General features: G+C 44.4%; 1 protein-coding gene across 3 annotated transcripts; it reads left to right on the top strand.

The window, feature by feature from the left end:
* Window positions 1–727: 727 nt before the first annotated feature.
* Window positions 728–17,267, top strand: LOC110496588 (glycoprotein (transmembrane) nmb). Of its 3 annotated transcripts, none has more exons than XM_021572565.2 (12): window positions 728–913; window positions 1,661–1,798; window positions 1,899–2,042; window positions 2,171–2,344; window positions 3,164–3,325; window positions 7,609–7,920; window positions 8,157–8,222; window positions 8,351–8,593; window positions 8,782–8,881; window positions 9,038–9,255; window positions 15,949–16,039; window positions 16,161–17,267. In XM_021572565.2, the coding sequence occupies exons 1-12, from the start codon at window positions 844–846 to the stop codon at window positions 16,264–16,266; spliced, it is 1,824 nt and encodes a 607-aa protein (XP_021428240.2). In that variant the 5' UTR covers window positions 728–843; the 3' UTR covers window positions 16,267–17,267. The 3 variants fall into 3 exon arrangements, with proteins under 3 accessions (XP_021428240.2, XP_021428239.2, XP_021428241.2); XM_021572564.2 differs by having other exon boundaries at window positions 1,899–2,063; XM_021572566.2 differs by having other exon boundaries at window positions 759–913; window positions 1,687–1,798; window positions 1,899–2,063.
* The last annotated feature ends 378 nt before the right edge of the window (window positions 17,268–17,645 follow it).

Here is a 17,645-nt window from a genome sequence, read left to right as displayed (position 1 = left end):
TGTTAGTACCCTATGTGCCTCACCCAAATAATTTGGTCCCTTTCCCCCTCATAACTTAGCCTACTGTTCTGACTTGGTGGTTCACATGTAGCCTATAGCCTGTTTTAGAGAAATGTAATGATTGAATATTGTAAGAGCTTTCATTGCCTGCTTATATGCCCCCTTTATTTACCATACTGTTCTGACATGTTGTACAGGGAGAATACTGTAAGAATGGTCCATATTCTGAATTCTGTTGCTGTATATTTCAAAAGTGCTGAACAAATAGTTATACTGATTACATCGGTCCTAGCTTGCTCATTAATGTCTTAATCGAAATTACCTCTTACCCGCTCGTCGTCCCCTTATGCCATACATCTCAATTGTCAGTAGAAAATACATTTGTTTAAGCAAGTCAGCCATATCAGCTATGTTTTTTTTAAAGGCAGTAAATGAGGCTGAATTAATTGTTTCCCTGCCAGACAAGGCTCTGCTGATAGCCAGGTGTGGTGCAAAAAATATATACATTTGGCATGCATCTACAACGTTGTTAATTTTTTCGCACTACTAAGATTTACATGCTAAAATCGCCACTGAACGGGACAGGACAGAGCAGAGGGGTGGGGACTGAGACGGTTCACATGAAGCGCGCGACCTGATGAAGGATGAGATGCATCTTGTTATTAACGTCATATGTTTGCGCGTGCATGCATCCCTCTATTAAATTATGGAACTCCGGGCACGCGGGGGAAGGAAGGGAGAATAGGTGCGCGTGGGAGCAGTTATGTGTTTGGGAGGGTCCGCGTGAGCAGCAATATCTTTGGGGTTGTGTGGATATAGTTGCAGCTTTTTCTCCAGGTAGAAATGGGACGTTTACATTATGTCTGTGTTCTGGCTTGTACTTTTTTCGTTTCTCAAGCCAATGGACTCAAAAGTAATTAAAGTTTTAGTTGCTTTTGGGGTCTCAGCTGTACCTATCAAACAGGTTTGTGGTATAGGATGCTTGGATGCAGATTAAGCATAATTTGTTGTCAAATGAAGAATTTAAATAACATAGGGATTATTGTAAACCTACAATCTTGTTGATAATTGTTATGCGGATCGTTGTATATTTTTTCCATTTAGCCTATAAAGGTTTAATAATGCAATCAGTCAACTCTTTCAAATGACTAGGCTATAGGTCGAAATAATTTCACATGGGCTATGCATGGAATTGAAATGTATTGTAATTTTTCTCCGTTTACAAATGACGTTTTTCAAGTAAAAATGAACGCTTCGGACTAATTGTTTTCATCTGACCTTGGTCATCCTCTAAGAATGTCAGAGAGGTGCGCGAGCTGTTATTGCGTTGCCAGTATCCACGCGCTTGTCTTGTCAGTCTCAGTCCCATGAGTCCAATTATGCCATTTACGCGCGTGCACTAGTAGATACGTCTTGTGAATATGGTTTCCTCGATAGGTTTTCCAACAGTATACAGAACATTTTTGAACACAATATCTATTGTAGTCTGTGTCTAGAATATGACCGTTTTTAATGGTTAGGGAAATAGGCTGGTTTCAACGAATTCATACAATAAGCTTACATTAGAGCGCTCACATTAGGCAGCATTTTCCAATATACGTTTTTAAAAGTACAATTTGAGTCTATAAATTTCAAAACAAACATTTACTTTCTCTCTCAGCTTACCGAGACATGTTCCCTCATAAGCATTCAGTTTCGATGAAGTTTCCACCAATCCCTGGCTGGAACCCAGACAGTAACCCATGGGATGACTATCTTTACCCACCCTTCAGTCCCAAGGAACTAACCCGGAGGAAAGGTGAGCACCACCACTGACCTTGTCAAATTATGCAAGGAAAGTTTATAACGTTCCTCCTTTAAAACATTTAGCTATCCACTATTTTCACACACCTATCCAGGTCAGCCCATCAAAGTTCGCCTGACCAGTGACAGTCCTGCGATCATTGGCTCTATGGTGTCATTTACGGCCAAGCTAGAGTACCCACCTTGTCAGAAGGAGGATGCCAATGGGGAGCTTGTGTGGGATGAGCATTGTCCGGATGGTGAGGAGCTGGAGGCCTCAGGTGCTTCCCACAAACCACTCTGTGTGCATGCACACACATTTGCGTGCCACAAAAATGACAATATCTGATAACTTCTGTATTGACTAACTCTCCCGTCTCCTGGTCAGCTAACGGTCAGCTGAAGCATGGCTATGTGTTTAACTGGACCTCCTGGCTGGATGACTACGGCTTTGGAAAGTGTACTGACCTGAAGAGATGTAACGTCTTCCCAGACGGGAAACCCTTCCCTCAGAGCAACGACTGGAGACACAAGGGCTACGTCTATGTATGGCACTCCATGGGTAAGTCTCACTCAAACACAATCAGTCACGGACATACTCATGCACACAGTCATAAAGTAACACACACATGCACGCACAATGTCTTCAATTATATGTGCTCTATCAAAGATGCACTATGCAGAACTCGCTCTGCCATTTCCTGGTTGCTAAAATTCTAATAGTTTGCCTAAGTTAGAGCATTGGGCCAGTAACCGAAAGATTGCTGGATCGAATCCCCGAGCTTACAAGGTAAAAATCTGTCGTTCTGCCCCTCATGCAAGGCAGTTAACCCACTGTTCCCTGGGCGCCGAAAACGTGGATGTCGATTAAGGCAGCCCCCTGCACCTCTCTGATTCAGAGCTGTTGGGTTAAATGCGGAAGACACGTTTCAGTTGAAGGCATTCAGTTGTACAACTGACTAGGTATCCCCCTTTCAATTAATGTGACAAATTAATTATTTCAATTAATGTGACAAAACAACAGTGTAGAGAATCATTGTACCATCTAAACCGTGGTGAAATATATTTTCCATAACCAATAATGTTGTGTTTTCAGCTGTTTGAAGCTGGTGTACAATACCAAAAGTAAAAGACGCAAAAACAAAGCATATAAATTGTGCACGTTGAACAAATCTGCTTCTTAGACTTGCTTTCAATAAGAATGACAGATCTGTAACTCACAGTTGTAAAAAGTATCATATTGCAGCTTTAAAGGTGGGGAAAGGTGAGGCTGCAGGTGCTGAGAGAGATGGAGATCTGCTATTGCTGTAACTCTCTCTGCCCTCCCTCTCCACCTCCCTCCCTCCATCTCTCTCTCTCCCTCACTCCCTCTCTCTCTCAGGTCAGTACTCTGAGACGTGCGATGGCTCCTCTTCCACCCTGACAGTGAACACCAGTGACATCACTCTGGGGCCGGAGCTGATAGAAGTCATGGTGTACAGGAAACGTGAGCGCAGGAAGTACAGCCCCCTGGCCACAGACAAGACCGTCTTCTTCGTCACAGGTGAGTCCCCTGTATACACTTCATGTCTACTCCCAAAGCATCAATGGGACAGGTCTCAATCCACAACCTTTCTTCCTCCCATCTACTATCGTTTCTTCCCGTTGTACATCTTATAGGACACCAAGCCCTTAGTCAGGTGGAGCTTTAGTGTTTTTTTGCTTTCGCTTATTCAAAAAAAAAATTGACAGTCAAGAACAAAGGCCGGCGGTGTGTCCCAAAAGGCACCATATTCCCTATATAGTGCACTAATTTTGACCAGACCCCTATGGCTGTAATGTACTATGTAGTGCACTACACTCTTAGAAAAAAGGGTTTCAGAGGGGTAAAATAATACATTTTTAAAAAGAATAAAGCGTATAAAGAACTTAAAAAGGTTATTTGGCTGTCCCCATAGGAGAACCCTTTTTGTTTCTAATTAAAACCCTTTTCGGTTCTAGGTAGGATCCTTCTGTGAGAAGGGTTCTATACGGAACCCAAAAGGTTTTTTTCTACCTAGGGTTCTTCAAAGGGTTCTCCTATGGGGACAGCCAAATAACCTTTTTAAGTTCTTTATATGCTACATTCTTTTTAAAAATGTATTATTTTACCCCTTTTTCTCCCCAATTTCATGATATCCAATCGGTAGTTACTGTCCTGTCCCATCGCTGCAACTCCCGTACAGCCTCGGGAGAGGTGAAGGTCGAGAGCCGTGTGTCCTCCGAAACACAACCCAGCCAAGCCACACTGCTTCTTGATACAACGCCCGCTTAACCTGGAAGCCAGCCGCACCAATGTGTGGGAGGAAGCACCGTACACCTGGCGACTGTGTCAGCATTGCGCCCTGGCTACCACAGGAGTCGCTAGTACGCAATTGGACAGGAACATCCCTGCCAGCCAAACCCTCCCCTGACCCGGACGACGCTGAGCCAATTGTGTGCCGTCCCATGGGTCTCCCGGTCGCGGCCGAGCCTGGACTCGAACCGAGCCTGGACTCGGTTCTCTAGTTGCACAGCTAGCACTGCAATGCAGTGCCTTAGACAACTGAGCCACTCAGGAGGCCACTACATTCTCAAAAGTATGTGGATACCCTTTTCAATTAGTGGTTTCAGCTATTTCAGCCACACCCGTTGTTGAGCACACAACCATGCAATCTCCATAGACAAAAATTGGCAGTAGAATGGCCCATACTGAAGGGCTCATACTGAAGAGCTGCCCCGGTCAACTGTAAGTGCTGTTATTGTGAAATGGAATCTTATAGGAGCAACAACGGCTCAGCCGCAAAGTGGTAGGCCACACAAGCACACAGAACGGGACCGCCGAGTGCTGAAGCTGAAAAAACGTCTCACCTCGGTAGCAACACTCATTTCGAGTTCCAAACTGTGTCTGCAAGCAACATCAGCACAATAACTGTTTTGTCTCATGAAATGGGTTTCCATGGCCGAGAAGCCGCACACAAACCTAAGATCATCATGCGCAATACCAAGTGTCGGTTGGAGTGCTGTAAAGCCTGCCGCCATTGGACTTTGCAGCAGTGGATAGGGCTGTTGCAGTGACCGTTTTACCACCACACCGGTGGTCACGTGTCATGAAGGCAATCAAATTCCAAGTGACTGTTTAGTCATGGTAATTAATTAGGCTTCTCCAAGCTCTGATGCTGCTGCTAGTCGTTAGTAACAAACTTAATAACTGCCTGGTACTCAGCACTCTATTGTCCCTCTAATTACCCTGATATCAAAGCAAATCTAATCAAAAATCTAATCAAACACTTCCTGAGAGCCCATGAGCTCATGTTGAGCATGAGTGATGGCCTCGACTAAAAATAGGAGGATCCCATCAGCTTTCTATACGCTAGACCTACTATATTTATTTCTCAACTTTCCTAATATTAAGCACATTGTTTATATTTACAACCGGAGTATAGCCTACCTGGCCGGCATAAAAATGAACCATATGAAAAGCATCCTCCATTCGCTATTTAAGTGTATAGATTACATGTATTTTTTCCTGCTGCCCCTGCTTCGAGACAGGTGCATGATAATGGTCCATTGTAAATCAAAATATATTTCACACATATATAATTTAATATATGTAAAGACTAGATTAAATCAAGAATAGTCTGATGGGTGACAATATTAGCCTATCACTTGGGAATTAAATATTATCACTTGTGAACAATGCCCAGCTTAAGAAACAATGCCTTTTTTTGGGCAACTTTTTCGAATCATAGTGGCACACCTCATGTAGCCTAGCCCATAAGCCTACATGTTTTGATAAGGTTTGTATCACAACTAAAGTGGCCAAATAACTTCTTAAAATGAAGCACATTCATCCACTTTACAAGGGGTGTAGAGCCTAACTGGCATGCATAAGCATCGTGTGAGTTTCAAGTTTGAGGAAGATCATTTTCACCATAAAAATGCACCTTTATAATGAAAGCATTACATGCATAATTGCATTTGTGGTCACCTTCGATAATGGTGTTTTCTGCTAATGGTACATCTGCCCTTATAGCCTACTACCATGTGCGTTATAATGTGAAGAATAGCCTAATAGTTAATCAACATTTTAAACTAAACGTTCGGATCTGTTGCGTCAGCCACATTGCATAAAAATTATTTTGAAGCTAGTAGTTGTATTAATTTGGGATCTATTGCATCCCTCAACTGTCCCAGACTATGTTTGGAATATTAATTTCTCGCACAGAGTAGAATAGGTTGACTTTTGTACTATGGGGGAATAGTAGATTGACATAGGCTAGTGTTTATTGCTTTTCGTTAGGCCTACTCATCTTGTTGGCTGAAGAAAAGTAAATGCTGACAGTTCTTCTAATATCTTCAATTTGCACCTCGGAATTGGATAAGGAAGCGCACAGTTGTATCCCCGATGTGTCTGTCTTCACTTGTAGCCTGTGAGAAAGACCCGATCATGTGATGGAGAGCCATATGAGTGGGAGGTGATTCGGAGCGCTCAGCACTCAGGGAGAAGGGCACAATGTCAACTGGCTGCAAAAGGCAAGGATTTTTTTAGGGTGCATTACGGCCACACAAAGGTGATAACGCCATGAAATTCGAGGCATTATCAAATCCTTGTCAAGTTGTGAATGAGTGACTGATGTAGTGTGTACAAAAAACAAAGCGGAGCTCATGCCTTTCAAGCAACTTTTTTCAAATCATCGTGCAGCCTTACAATGTATTAAAAATCTAAATATATAGCCTAATGTTTGTAGAACACCTAAAGTTACATTAATAACTATAAATTAACCGCTCAACACAGAATGTGCACACTCCCTCAAATCGTTTGGAGAAAATGTCCTTTCTATTTTATTCAGCTTTGTTCAATTGTATTCATACTATAAATTAATGCCATTATTCTTGTCTACTAAATTAACTAGTGTATCCCACAGCCATATGGCATAGCCAGATCAGGGCCTAACATTTAAATTTGACAAAATTTTGCGACCACCACAGCCCTAGCAGTGGAAACACGTTCTCTTGAGTGATGAATCACGCTTCACCATATGGCAGTCCAACAAACAAATCTGGGTTTGGCGGATGCCAGGAGAACGCTACCTGCTCCAATGCAAAGTGCCAACTGTAAAGTTTGGTGGATGAGGAATAATGGTTTGGGGATGTTTTTCATGGTTCGGGCTAGGTCGAATGAAGGGAAATCTTAACACTTCTACAGCATGCAATTACTTTCTAGGCAATTCTGTTCTTCCAAATTTGTGGCAACAGTTTGGGGAAAGCCCTTTCCTGTTTCAGCATGACAATGCTGACAATGCGCAAAGCGAGGTCCATACAGAAATGGTTTGTTGAGATTAGTGTGGAAGAACTTGACTGGCCTGCACAGAGCCCTGATCTCAACCCAATCGAACACCTTTGGGATGAATTATACCGCTGACTGCGAGCCAGGCCTAATCGTCGAACATCAGTACCCAACCTCACTAATACTCTTGTGGCTGGATGGAAGCAAATTCCTGCAGCAATGTTCCAACATCTAGTGGAAAGCCTTCCCAGAAGAGTGGAGGCTGTTATAGCAGCAAAGGAGGGACCAACTCTAATAAGGCCCATGATTTTGGAATGAGATGTTTGATGAGCAGGTATCCACATACATGTAGTGTAGCTCCTTTTTTCCCCCTAAAAGTGTACGTAGCGAAAAGGGTGCCATTTTGGAAGCAACCATAGCCTGTCTCTTACACATGAGATGGTCCTTCCTCAGAGGGACGCAGAAGTACAGAAGAGAATGTATAGCTGAACGGATGCGTCATGTCTGAGCGTTTCTCATTAACCCTTACCCCTTCACAGACAAGATCCCAGTGGCGGTGAATATTTCCCAGAAGGAAGCATCCAACCTGTCGGCGAGCGTGTTTGTGCGTGGCGAGGACGTGGTGTTCAGTGTGTCTGTTCACGACCCCAGTAACTACCTGAAGACTGCCGATGCCGTCGACTACATCTGGGACTTCAAGAACGGCAACCAGCTGGTCACCCATAGCAACGTGGCCACGCACGCCTACAGCGCGGTCGGCGAAGTTAACGTGAAGCTGATGGTGGAGGTGGCGATCAAGATCCCGTGCCCCCCGCCAAAACCGATGAGTGTTACTACGCCACAAACTACAGGTGCACTCGAGTCACACACCTCACTTCAGAGGATACTACAGGCACACAAATCTAGAAGAAGGTATGTACATAGTACACACAATAATGAGCTTCACCTGCACCGTACTACTGCCACACATGCCTGGAATAAGGTATGCACCGTTGGGGGATGGAGCATGTTTATTTTGGACTGATTGAGCAGCAGCCTCATGTCCATCTTTGGAGTGTTGTATCATATCTCTTTTTCTCTCCTTCAGCGGCTCCTACACCTCCCACTGGCACTCACTCCATCACTAGCAAAATGGAAACAACCCATGGTTATGGTAAGAGTTAACTCTACAATGTGTATTGAATAGAAGTGTCTGCCAGAGTGTATGAGGAAATGTTTTCTCGTGAGTTTAGTTCTATTCAGTTGACATAAACTGTCCAAATTCGACTGTCTCGTTTCCAGTGCCAGTCACCACTGCCAGACCCACCTCCAAGGGCCCCAACACACCTGTTCCCGGGACAACAGGCTTCCAGACGACAGAGCCCCTCCCCTCGACGGTGGCTGATTTGACCCAGGGGTTCAACCCGACCTCGCTGCTGCCTGCTGTCCCCACCCCTATGGCCCAGCTCCATCACAGACACCTGGCGGCCACCGACTGCTTCCGCTACCTCTACGGAACTTTCCAGACCAACATCACCATCATCGGTGGGTGCATAACAATGGGATGTCAAACTGATGACAATCAGTGAAGTTAGATAGTCAGTCAGTCAGTTAGCCCCTCAGTTAATCACTTATCAGTCTATACAAATATATAAAGCTTGTACATTACAGATTTGGCTGATGAGTTCATGCGCACTCGAAAATGACATCACTTGGGCTTTACCCTATCACAGAGCACCTAATCAACAGCCAGCCAGCCAATCGAATCGTGGACGTGTCTGCTGCCAAGGTGACCAACACTGACATCAGCTTCCTGGTCAAGTGCCTGGGCAGGTGAGTGGAATACAATTACACATTGCTAATGCAACCCTCAGAAATGTTTTGGGGACTAGTGAAAAATGTAATTTGTGAATATTAGCACACAAACCACTCCATAGTTTCCCCATCCATCTACCATAACCACCTCTCTACTTCTCCTCTCCCCCGTAGCACTCCCACCTCAGCCTGCACCATCGTGTCGGACCCCTCCTGCCGCCAGGTCAGGAACATCGTGTGTGACGACGTGCCTCCGTCTCTGGGGTGCGAGGTGCGCCTGCGGAGGACCTTCCTGGAGCCGGGGATCTACTGTGTCAACATCACCCTGGAGGATGCCAGCAGTATGGCCCTCGCCACCATCACCATCAGCAACACTGACCCTGACACACCCGGTAGGTCACAGGGAAAAACCCTGAGGTACTATTGGCAGTGTTGCAGGCGGACTACTTTACACACGTCTGTCAGATCTCACAATGTCTGGATAGGTATTTAGCATAATTAGCTAACCACATCTGATACAGCATTCTGATGCCAGACTGTACAATGTCTGCTGCAATGTTGTGAACATGTGGATAAGTCCAAGTCGTAGTTGGGGGTTTAAATAAATAAATACATTTATAGGGGACAATGCACAGTAATCAACATCAATATTACAATAATACAACATCCATGTCAATGTGCTGGGGTTAGCCAAAAGATCATTTGCACCTGTAGTCAAGGGCAGCTAAGGACAATTATACAGCCACAATACAAATACTCAGTAAAACAATACAAAATACAAGTATATTACATACAATAATATATCATTCTAACGACAACAACAACATTATTATCAACTGTCATCTCACATATGAGGTAGCACAGATAACTCATGCGCACAGGTTTGGATAGATTTTAGCCATGTTTTCAATTCAAATTTAAAAGTACAATAATCAGTGCAGCTTCTCAAGTCCATATTGTAGCTCTAACAGAGATGTTACTGTGTGGAAAAGGGACAACACAATTCCCTCTAGTTACTACCCTTGTTATCCTGGAGGTGCTTTCCTTGAGCAGGATATGCCGGCATAGGGGTGGAGGGGCAAGACCATGGAGCATCTTAAAGACAAGGCTTGCATCTAAGTGCTGCTTAAAGCTATTCAGACTAAATAAATTATGTTTGTAAATGACAATGGTGGGAACTGTTTGGTTTGTTATAAAAAATCGTAAGTGTTTGTTTGTAGAGTGATTCAATTGGTTTCAGACTAGTAGCTCCTGCTTGTGACCAGCATGTGAGGCAATATCTCAGGTGTGAGAAGATCACAGCATGCATATATAGTTTGGCATTCTCCAGAGGAAGGAAAGGTCTTATAAACCTAAAGTTGGATCATCCAAACTTGACCGTGTTGACCTTCTTCACATGTTTCTTAAATGTCCAAAATGACACCAAGATACCTGAAGTTAGACACAACTTTCAGATTCTCCCCATTAACAAGAACAGCTCGTTGGGAAAAATCTATGGATTTCTTAGAGAAGTACATACAAACAGTCTTAATATTTAAATGCAGGCAAGAATTAGTCATCCATTTAGAAACATGTACCATAGCTAAAGTTAACTTGTTAACAACCAGTTGTCAATTGTTTTGAGTGTACATACAGAACTGTATCGTCTGCATACATCTAATCAAAATCAAAAGTATTTATAAAACCCTTCGTACATCAGCTGATATCTCAAAGGTCTGTACAGAAACCCAGCCTAAAACCCCAAACAGCAAGCAATGCAGGTGTAGAAGCACGGTGGCTAGGAAACTCCCTAGAAAGGCCAAAACCTAGGAAGAAACCTAGAGAGGAACCAGGCTATGAGTGGTGGCCAGTCCTCTTCTGGCGGTGCCAGGTAGAGATTATAACAGAACATGGCCAAGATGTTCAAATGTTCATAAATGACCAGTATGGTCAAATAATAATAATCACAGGCAGAACAGTTGAAACTGGAGCAGCAGCACGGCCAGGTGGACTGGGGACAGCAAGGAGTCATCATGCCAGGTAGTCCTGAGGCATGGTCCTAGGGCTCAGGTCCTCCGAGAGAGAGAGAAAGAAAGAGAGAAAGAGAGAATTAGAGAGAGCATACTTAAATTCACACAGGACACTGGATAAGACAGGAGAAGTACTCCAGATATAACAAACTGACCCTAAACCCCCAACACAAACTACTGCAGCATAAATACTGGAGGCTGACACAGGAGGGGTCAGGAGACACTGTGGGCCCCATCCGATGATACCCCTGGACAGGGCCAAACAGGAAGGATATAACCCCACCCACTTTGCCAAAGCACAGCCCCCACACCACTAGAGGGATATCTTCAACCACCAACTTACCATCCTGAGACAAGGCCTAGTATAGCCCACAAAGATCTCCGCCACGGCACAACCCAAGGGGGGGCGCCAACCCAGACTGAAAGATCACATCAGTGACTTAATTAACCCACTCAAGTGATGCACCCCTCCTAAGGACGGCATGAAAGAGCCCCAGTAAGCCAGTGACTCAGCCCCTGTAATAGGGTTAGAGGCAGAGAATCCCAATGGAAAGAGGGGAACCGCAGAGACAACAAGGGCGGTTCTTTGCTCCAGAGCCTTTCCCTTCACCTTCACACTCCTGGGCCAGACTACAATCAATCATATGACCCACTGAAGACATGAGTCTTTTCTAAGACATGAGTCTTCAGTAAAGACTTAAAGGTTGAGACCGAGTTTGCGTGTCTCACATGGGTAGGCAGACCATTCCATAAAAATGGAGCTCTATAGGAGAAAGCCGTGCCTCCAGCTGTTTGCTTAGAAATTCTAGGGACAATTAGTAGGCCTGCGTCTTGTGACCGTAGCGTATGTGTAGGTATGTACAGCAGGACCAAATCAGAGAGATAGGTAGGAGCAAGCCCATGTAATGCTTTGTAGGTTAGCAGTAAAACCTTGAAATCAGCCCTTGCCTTGACAGGAAGCCAGTGTAGGGAGGCTAGCACTGGAGTAATATGATCAATTTTTTTGGTTCTAGTCAGGATTCTAGCAGCCGTTTTTAGCACTAACTGAAGTTTATTTAGTGCTTTATCCGGGTAGCCGGAAAGTAGAGCATTGTCTAACCTAGAAGTGACAAAAGCATGGATACATTTTTCTGCATCATTTTTGGACTGAAAGTTTCTGATTTTTGCAATGTTACGTAGATGGGAAAAAAGCTGTCCTTGAGACAGTCTTGATATGTTTGTCAAAAGAGAGACCAATCCCTCCCTAACCCGGACGACGCTAGGCCAATTGTGCGTCGCCCCACGGACCTCCCGGTCGGTTACGACAGAGCCTGGGCGCGAACCCAGGGACTCTGATGGCAGTACAGCGCCCTTAACCACTGCGCCACCCGGGAGGCCCTGAATTGTCAGATTCAACAGAAGATCTCTGTTTCTTGGGACCTAGAACAAGCATCTCTGTTTTGTCCGAGTTTAAAAGTGGAAAGTTTGCAGCCATCCACTTCCTTATGTCTGAAACACAGGCTTCTAGCGAGGGCAATTTTGGGGCTTCACCATGTTTCATTGAAATGTACATGTTTCATTGAAATGTGTGTCATCTGCATAGCAGTGGAAGTAAACATTGTGTTTTCAAATGACATCCCCAAGAGGTAAAATATATAGTGAAAACGATAGTGGTCCTAAAACGGAACCTTGAGGAACCTTTCGACTCTGTCCAGAGTCGAAAGCCTTGGCCAGGTCGATGAAGACGGCTGCACAGTACTGTCTTTTATCGATGGCGGTTATGATATTGTTTAGTACCTTGAGCGTGGCTGAGGTGCACCCGTGACCAGCTCGGAAACCGGATTGCACAGCGGAGATGGCAAAAATGCCGGCGAATAATTTTAAAAAGAGAGGGTCCAGATTGTCTAGCCCAACTGATATGTACGGGTCCAGGTTTTGCATCTCTTTCAGAACATCTGCAATCTGGATTTGGGTGAAGAGGAAGCTGGGGAGGCTTGGGCAAGTAGCTGCGGGGGGTGCGGAGCTGTTGGTTGGGGTAGCCAGGAGGAAGGCAAGGCCAGAGTCTTGTCTCATTGAGTCTTGTCTCATTGCTGCAACTCCTGTATGGACTCGGGAGATGCGAAGGTCGAGAGCCATGCTTCCTCGGAAGCCAGCCGCCCCAATGAGGAAACACCGTACACCTAGTGTCCTGCCCGGCCCGCCACAGGAGTCGCTAGTGCGCAATGAGACAAGGATATTCCTGCCGCCCAAACCCTCCCTAACCCGGACGACGCTAGGCCAATTGTGCGTTGCCCCATGGACCTCCCGGTCGCGGCCGGTTACGACAGAGCCTGGGCGCGAACCCAGAGTCTCTAATGGCACAGCTGGCACTGCAGTACAGCGCCCTTAACCACTGCGCCACCCGGGAGGCCTTCCCAGCTTCATTTTGAGCATTTTTCCTCTTATTCTTTTTCTTGGAATGAGAGGTCACTGTTGCAGACTCTGGCTCACCAGGTACCAACTCCAATGTTTCATTCACTCCGTCTTTGTTCTTGGGAGCCGAAGAATTACCGTCTTCAACCTCAGTCTCACGTTCAGTCATTTCAGCTGAGATATGTGATATGTCTGCCCTACTCATGGGGACAGGATTGTTCTCCTGCACATAGTGTGAAAAAGTTCTCTATGCACCTTATGTTGTCTAGTGTAGTAGGACTGTACTCTACCATCTCCTGACCCCCTCTAGTGTGGGATTGTGTCAGCCAGTCCTGTCTACACACAGGACCTTGTTCATCATAAAATATTTAGTGAGGGCCCACCCTTACAGACTGTGTTATAGGAATGATGGGTGCTGCTTCAACATATACAAAACGATCTCCATTGGAGCAGTTTGTAAATTGACCCTTGTATCTTATCATGCGCCTCATCACTCTCCACATCACCTTACATCCAGCTTTAGCCAGAAACTCAGTCATAACACTATCATCTGCTGATTCAGGTAGTTCTTTAATGTTGACTTGAATGGAGTTCTGGTCAGCCATGCGTGACTTCAAACTGAACAAATTATTCTCTTTGAACACAACATGTTTTCCTTTGACTGTTATTCCTCTGAACAAAAACGTTGCTCATCCTTACTGAGAATATACAGTGGGGAGAACAAGTATTTGATACACTGCCGATTTTGCAGGTTTTCCTACTTTCAAAGCATGTAGAGGTCTGTAATTTTTATCATACGTACACTTCAACTGTGAGAGACGGAATCTGAAACAAAAATCCAGAAAATCACATTGTATGATTTTTAAGTAATTAATTTGCACTTTATTGCATGACATAAGTATTTGATCACCGACCAACCAGTAAAAATTCCGGCTCTCACAGACCTGTTGGTTTTTCTTTAAGAATTCCTCCTGTTCTCCACTCATTACCTGTATTAAATGCACCTGTGAACTCGTTACCGGTATAAAAGACACCTGTCCACACACTCAATCAAACAGACTCCAACCTCTCCACAATGGCCAAGACCAAAGAGCTGTGTAAGGACATCAGGGTTAAATTGTAGACCTGCACAAGGCTGGGATGGGCTACAGGACAATAGGCAAGCAGCTTGGTGAGAAGGCAACAATTGTTGGCGCAATTATTAGAAAATGGAAGAAGTTCAAGATGACGGTCAATCACCCTCGGTCTGGGGCTCCATGCAAGATATCACCTCGTGGGGCATCAATGATCATGAGGAAGGTGAGGGATCAGCCCAGAACTACACGGCAGGACCTGGTCAATGACCTGGAGAGAGCTGGGACCACAGTCTCAAAGAAAACCTTTAGTAACACACTACACCGCCATGGATTAAAATCCTGCAGCGCACGCAAGGTCCCCCTGCTCAAGCCAGCGCATGTCCAGGCCCGTCTGAAGTTTGCCAATGACCATCTGGATGATCCAGAGGAGGAATGTGAGAAGGTCATGTGGTCTGATGAGACAAAAAATAGAGCTTTTTGGTCTAAACTCCACTCGCCGGTGTTTGGAGGAAGAAGAAGGATGAGTACAACCCCAAGAACACAATCCCAACCGTGAAGCATGGAGGTGGAAACATCATTCTTTGGGGATGCTTTTCTGCAAAGGGGACAGGACGACTGCACCGTATTGAGGGGAGGATGGATGGGGCCATGTATCGCGAGATCTTGGCCAACAACCTCCTTCCCTCAGTAAGAGCATTGAAGATGGGTCATGGCTAGGTCTTCCAGCATGACAACGACCCGAAACACACAGCCAGGCCTACTAAGGAGTGGCTCCGTAAGAAGCATCTCAAGGTCCTGGAGTGGCCTAGCCAGTCTCCAGTCCTGAACCCAATAGAAAATCTTTGGAGGGAGCTGAAAGTCTGTATTGCCCAGCGACAGCCCCGAAACCTGAAGGATCTGGAGAAGGTCTGTATGGAGGAGTGGGCCAAAATCCCTGCTGCAGTGTGTGCAAACCTGGTGAAGGACTACAAGAAACGTTTAATCTCTGTAATTGCAAACAAAGGTTTCTGTACCGAATATTAAGTTCTGCTTTTCTGATGTATCAAATACTTATGTCATGCAAATGAATTACTTAAAAATCATACAATGTGATTTTCTGGATTTTTGTTTTAGATTCCGTCTCTCACAGTTGAAGTGTACCTATGATAAAAATTACAGACCTCTACATGCTTTGTAAGTAGGAAAACCTGCAAAATCGGCAGTGTATCAAATACGTGTTCTCCCCACTGTATATACGCCAGAGTGCACATACTCCCTGTACTGACCTCAAGTGGTTTGGATGAATTTCCTGTATGAGAGTGTGGTAGAGCTCCTCCTCCTTATGGGGTTGGCTATATCCTCCTCCTTTGTCAGGATTTCCCTCTCCATGATAAAATAGGTAAAACAGTCTCCTTTGGGGCATTTCGACCCAAAGGAGTCTGTCTAGGTTTTGTTTAATAGTGCTTGTGCTAAGTTTGCACCTGATACTAAAGTACTTTCCTTCTCTCCTGGTCTCATACCTACATCTCTTCTTTGCACTCCTTTCTACTTCTTTCCCTTCCTCTCCTCGATCCAACTCTCTATCACTGTCCATTTCCCTTTGTTTTTCTTACCACCCTCCCTTTTGTAGTGTCTAAAGCTCCTCATGCTGCAGAGGTTGTCCTCTCCTCCAGTGCTATCCTGGTAGCCATCTTTGCCTTCATCGCCTTCATAGTCTACAAGTAAGTCAAGCCACAGTGTTCCACACACACGTCTATCACCAAGCTTCCCTTACTCATGATCTCTCTCCTCCCTCTCTATGCCATTTCTCTGTCCTCCTCTTTCCCTCCCTCTCTCCCCTAGGCGCTATAAGGTCTACAGACCTATAAGGTCTACAGACCTGAGGGAGATCATATTCCCCACCAACGAGGAGAGTCGCCGCCTGCTGACGGACAGACGCCCCGTGTAGACCCACCGTCGGTACTACAGAAGGGAAGCAGAACGAAATAAAACAAATAGAACTTACACTTGTCTGTCAGTTAGGATATTGAGTATCTGTTCTACATCATACATTTCTATCTGAATGTTCTGTAACATTATATAATCCTGAACAGGCGCAAGCGTTTTTACTTAGAGGTTCTTTAGTAACAAATTATACATTTAGCACATTTATAAATGCATCACAAAGATTATACATATACCAATAACCAAGAGAACTTCTTTACATTTAATTTTGTCAAAGTAACACTGTTAATAGGTAAGATGTGCTGGAAAATATTAATATATTTTCTGTTTAGTTCACTTTGTAGTAGAAAAGCACAAGTATGTGGCAAATGGCAAGAATTAAGAGAAGTTGAAGCATGTGGCAAATAGCAAGAATTAAGAAAAGTTTGCAATAAAGCTCAGTGTTTTGAAGTTGGGGCGGGGCAGTGTTTAAGGCAGTGCTGGAGTGTATTCATTCCACCGATTCTGTTGCAAAACGTTTCTTAAACTGGGGCTGGACCTACCTGAATTTGTCCAATAGACACTCGTTTTGCTCTGTTTGCTTCCATTTGGTTCTTAAACTGTAAACAGTTTCTGTAATGAATACACCCCTGGTGTGAGCGTGATAGTAAGGCCCTTTCCCATTTCAATCCCTAGCTTCTTCCCCTAGTCTTTTCAGATCTGTGAACTCCAAAGAGAAATGGGGCTAGGAACTCAAATGGAACTGGGCCAAATGGAACTGCTTTGAAGTTAAACGGGTCTAATGGTTTTGGAAATCAAATTTAGTAAATATCTTTGCAGACTTTTACAAGCCTAACAATGTGTTACTTTTAGAAAATGTTCAAATATTAGATTTATAAAAGTCTTTAACTGTACATCCCACTGCCCATTCTCTAATGTGCATATCATTTACATTTGTTGCACGAATGTACTGAATTGTAGTCATTTAGTTACTATAAAAGCCATCCTTTCAAACCAATCTAAAAATGTAATTTTGTTCTGGAAAGATTCAAATGAAGATTGTGAACTAACCACTGTTTGTGAATATACTGGTAACATCTGTAGCCTACCGATCTGCATGTGTCTTGGGAGTAGGGGGGGTAACAAGTGATGAAACGAGTAACCGGATTTAAATATAATTTAAAGTTGGATTTTTGACACTACTACACTGTTGCAGTAACTGACCACCGAACACAGTTGCACTGGGGCTAAAGTTAGCTGAAGTTTGTACTGGCTTTAGAGAACCGAACTACAGATTACAGTTCATCATGCTCCATAGACACATGACCAAAAGTATGTGGACATCAAATATGATACAACACTCCAAAGATGGACATGAGGCTGCTGCTCAATCAGTCCAAAATA

Source organism: Oncorhynchus mykiss, chromosome 18 (assembly GCF_013265735.2).
Source record: "Oncorhynchus mykiss isolate Arlee chromosome 18, USDA_OmykA_1.1, whole genome shotgun sequence".
Classification (NCBI taxonomy): domain Eukaryota; kingdom Metazoa; phylum Chordata; class Actinopteri; order Salmoniformes; family Salmonidae; genus Oncorhynchus; species Oncorhynchus mykiss.
The sequence above is the reverse complement of the archived record's forward strand: the minus strand, read 5'-3'. Positions and strand labels throughout refer to the sequence as shown.

What these genes read in the sequence shown, in the direction of transcription:
- LOC110496588 (XM_021572564.2), top strand. Translation starts at nt 844, where the DNA reads ATGGGACGTTTACATTATGTCTGTGTTCTGGCTTGTACTTTTTTCGTT. An exon ending in TCAAGCCAATGGACTCAAAA is followed by an intron (nt 914 to 1,660) that starts GTAATTAAAGTT and finishes TTTCTCTCTCAG; the next exon opens with CTTACCGAGACATGTTCCCT. An exon ending in GGAAACAACCCATGGTTATG is followed by an intron (nt 8,223 to 8,350) that starts GTAAGAGTTAAC and finishes TCTCGTTTCCAG; the next exon opens with TGCCAGTCACCACTGCCAGA.